At 49.5% G+C, this 3,379-nt stretch overlaps 1 protein-coding gene across 1 annotated transcript; it reads left to right on the top strand.

The window, feature by feature from the left end:
* Positions 1–1,800: 1,800 nt before the first annotated feature.
* Positions 1,801–2,931, top strand: LOC104617102 (lactosylceramide 4-alpha-galactosyltransferase-like). Its single transcript, XM_010282331.1, has one exon. The coding sequence runs from the start codon at positions 1,801–1,803 to the stop codon at positions 2,929–2,931; it is 1,131 nt and encodes a 376-aa protein (XP_010280633.1).
* The last annotated feature ends 448 nt before the right edge of the window (positions 2,932–3,379 follow it).

Genomic DNA, 3,379 nt, shown 5'->3' with positions numbered 1-3,379 from the left:
CCTAGTGCAGAGCGTTGGCTCCATGCTGTTGCATTTGGAACCCTCCCAGTGTGGCTGACGAGACATTTTCTGGCCACATGGACAGTTTAGGATGTGACCCAGTTGCAGTAAACAGGGATGAATGACAAATGGCATTTTGCAGCTGAGTTCTCTGTCCTGTTCCCTGTCTGTTTGGTTACAGTTTGATTAAAGCTTTTGCTGTTTCCTGAAGTACTTTGGTCTGGAGCATGGGGATTTGGATTTGGAGCAGAGGGAGGCAGAAGTCATAGAATCACAGAATCATTTAGGCTGGAAAAGACCTTTATGGTCATGGAGTCCAGCCATAAACCTAATACTGCCAAATCCACCACTAAACCATGTCCCTAAGTGCCACATCTGCACATCTTTTAAATACCTCCAGGCATGGTGACTCAACCACTTCCCTGGGCAGCCTGTTCCAATGCTTGATAACCCTTTCAGTGAATAGATTTCTCCCAGCATCCTCTCTAAACCTCCCCTGGCACAACTTGAGGATGTGTCCTCTCATCCTAATTGTCACAGTCCTTCTGCCTGCTCCTTCACATGCTTTTGCACATTGGCCTTTGGGGCCCCAGTGGTAGGCCCAGGCGGTGCTGGTTCTGCTGTCCTTCACTTTAAGGGGAGGCAAGGGCAGAAATGCTGATGCTAATGCTGAGAGTGTAGCTAAAATGACTTCTGGTTTTGTTTCTGCCTTGTTAATAATCTCTTCCTCTCCATCCCTCCCTGTTGCAGGTGGAAGAGAGGAAGTAAGGGTAGGGTGGAGGGGGGATTGCATATCCGTTACCAGGTGATTCCACTGGCAGAGCTGAGCAGGTCACAGCCAGCATGGCCTTTGCATCCTGGGTTGGTGACCGTTGGGTTAGCCAGCCCCATCTACCAGAGGAAGTAGAAGTGAGGACTTGGCAGGGAAGTGGGGTCGAGAAGCAGACTTGAAACTCTCTTTACCTGGGCAGTTCTTGTCCTTATCGTCTGCATCTGCCTCCAGAGCTGCATTGTACCAATTCCCCTCCCACTACCCATCCATTCTACTGTGCTGCAGTACCATGAAAAATGAGCCAGGCTCTCTGGAGGGGCAGGTGGTTGATTTCAAAAGGCAGCAACTGCTGGTTCAATAGCCTGGGAGACTGAGGCCTCGTGATAGGAACTGATGACAGCATTGGGATTGTGTTTGGTTTTGGGGAAGGACAGGTTATGTAGCAGGAGACAAATCTCTCATCATGAGAGAAAACCCTCATCAGGGCAGCAGTTGCACACAATGTCTGCTGACAGAGCTTCAGGAATATTCATAAAGAGCATTCCTATTTCCTCATCCTAGGGGGTTTTGTGTATATGTCTGATGTCCAGAATGACCTGAAATTCTAGAAGATGATAGATAAGGTGTCTAATGCTGTTCCCAGAGTTTGTTGTGCACCACCATGAAGCTATGACATTTGTATGTCAAATGCTGGATGTGCTTCCAAGTGGCAAGCACAACTTACATGGACAGAACTGAGGATCAGTCTTGGTTTGAGATATACAGAAATGAGAGACTTGTCCTTATTTTGTATTTGAAAGAGAGGGATCCAAAGAGGGGCGTTAGTTCCTGATGTGGGATCTGGAGGCCTGTGACAATACGGAGAAGCCAGGAGACTGTTCCAGAAATGGCCAAAAGGCAAAATTGAAGCATGCTACCCTGAGGTGAAGGAAGGAGAGTTCTACTCTGCCGTAGTGCTGTCCTGAGGCTCGTGGTCTGCTGCCTTGCCCATCAATGTCTTTTTCTTCTTTTCTCCCCTTCAGATCACAATGGTTGTCTTGGGAGAGCAGGCTCCGATGGGAGCAAGACTGCCCAAGACGCCCAACTGCCTGCTAAAACTGACCATGGTGCTGCTGAGCCACAGGCTTGGGGCTCTGTTTCTCCTCATCATTTCATTTGTGTTCTTTGTCTCTGTCACGTTGTATTGGAGAACTGGGGATGATGCTGAAGACCAGCTCTACAGCTTGCCTACACAAAGCAGGTGTGACCAGTTTTTACCTTACCTTCCTGGCACCATTGCACGTGGGCCCCCTCCTCCGCCAGGGGACGTGTTTTTTGTGGAGACCTCGGAGCGAACTAACCCAAGTTACCTGTTCATGTGCTCTGTGGAGTCAGCAGCCAGGACACACCCTGGGACAGGGGTCGTGGTGCTCATGAAAGGTTTGACAAACAGAAACGCCTCATTCCCCAGCCACTGGGGCTTCTCATTGCTGAGCTGCCTCCCCAATGTGGAAATCTGGCCCCTGGACTTGTCAGAGCTTTTCTCAGGGACACCCCTGGCAAAGTGGTACTTGCAGTCTGAGCACCAGAAGGAGCCTTATTTCTTACCCGTCCTGTCTGATGCCTGCAGAATTACTATCATGTGGAAATTTGGTGGCATCTACCTGGACACAGACTTCATTGTGCTCAGGAACTTGAAGAACCTCACCAATGCCCTCGGTATGCAGTCTCAGGATGTACTGAACGGGGCCTTTCTGTCCTTCAAACCCAAGCACGAGTTCATGGAGCTTTGCATGAAGGACTTTGTGGATAACTACAACGGCTGGATCTGGGCATACCAGGGCCCAGGACTCTTAACACGTGTCTTCAAGAGGTGGTGCTCCATCAGTAATATCCAGAACAGCATGAGCTGCAAAGGTGTGAGTGCTCTTTCCCCAGAAGCCTTTTATCCTATCCGCTGGGAGGACTGGAAGAAGTTATTTGAAGTAATCGACTCCTCGGAGCTCCACAAGCTCCTTAAGAACACCTACGCGGTGCACGTATGGAACAAACTGAGCCACGGGACGAGGCTAGAGATCACGTCCCAGGCTTTGCTGGCTCAGCTGTATTCTCAGTTCTGCCCTGCCACATATGCAAAGATGAAGAAGGACTCTGGAGAGCAGTCAAGGCCTGCAGTGTGACCTGTGGGCCCTTGGCAGCAGGCAGGTTCCCCAACCTGAAGGAAACTGAGTGCCTTTCACCTGCCACAGACTTGGTTTCTAGCCCATGGAGCAGGTATTCTGTGTGACAGCTCAGTGATTTTGTACCATTTCCGATATCTGCCTCAGAACCTACGTGCTTCAACTATACACCAGAAAGTGAGGTGTGACTGTCTTCTTGTCCTTCACTGGCCCTTGATGCTGCAGGGAAGGGTGAACTTGTTCATCGGTGCCTATCAGTTGCTCCTCTATCATCGTTCTCTCAATTGTATCAGGCCTGAAAAGCCTCGTGTGTAGTTTCACTAGCTGTAGGAACCCTTGGCTTGCTCTCTGTAATGTTTCTAAGTATGTAAATAAATGCCAGACAGTGCTACAGGGCACAGTTTAGAGGAGCTTAGGACCAAATTCCCCAAGTACTAAAGATTCTTAC

The sequence above is a fragment of the Phaethon lepturus genome, unplaced genomic scaffold (genome assembly GCF_000687285.1).
Source record: "Phaethon lepturus isolate BGI_N335 unplaced genomic scaffold, ASM68728v1 scaffold11722, whole genome shotgun sequence".
Taxonomy (NCBI): domain Eukaryota; kingdom Metazoa; phylum Chordata; class Aves; order Phaethontiformes; family Phaethontidae; genus Phaethon; species Phaethon lepturus.
This window is presented reverse-complemented; position numbering and strand designations above follow the sequence as displayed.

Bases quoted from the DNA above. Each gene is read 5' to 3' on its own strand.
- LOC104617102 (XM_010282331.1), top strand. From the start codon at position 1,801: ATGGTTGTCTTGGGAGAGCAGGCTCCGATGGGAGCAAGACTGCCCAAG.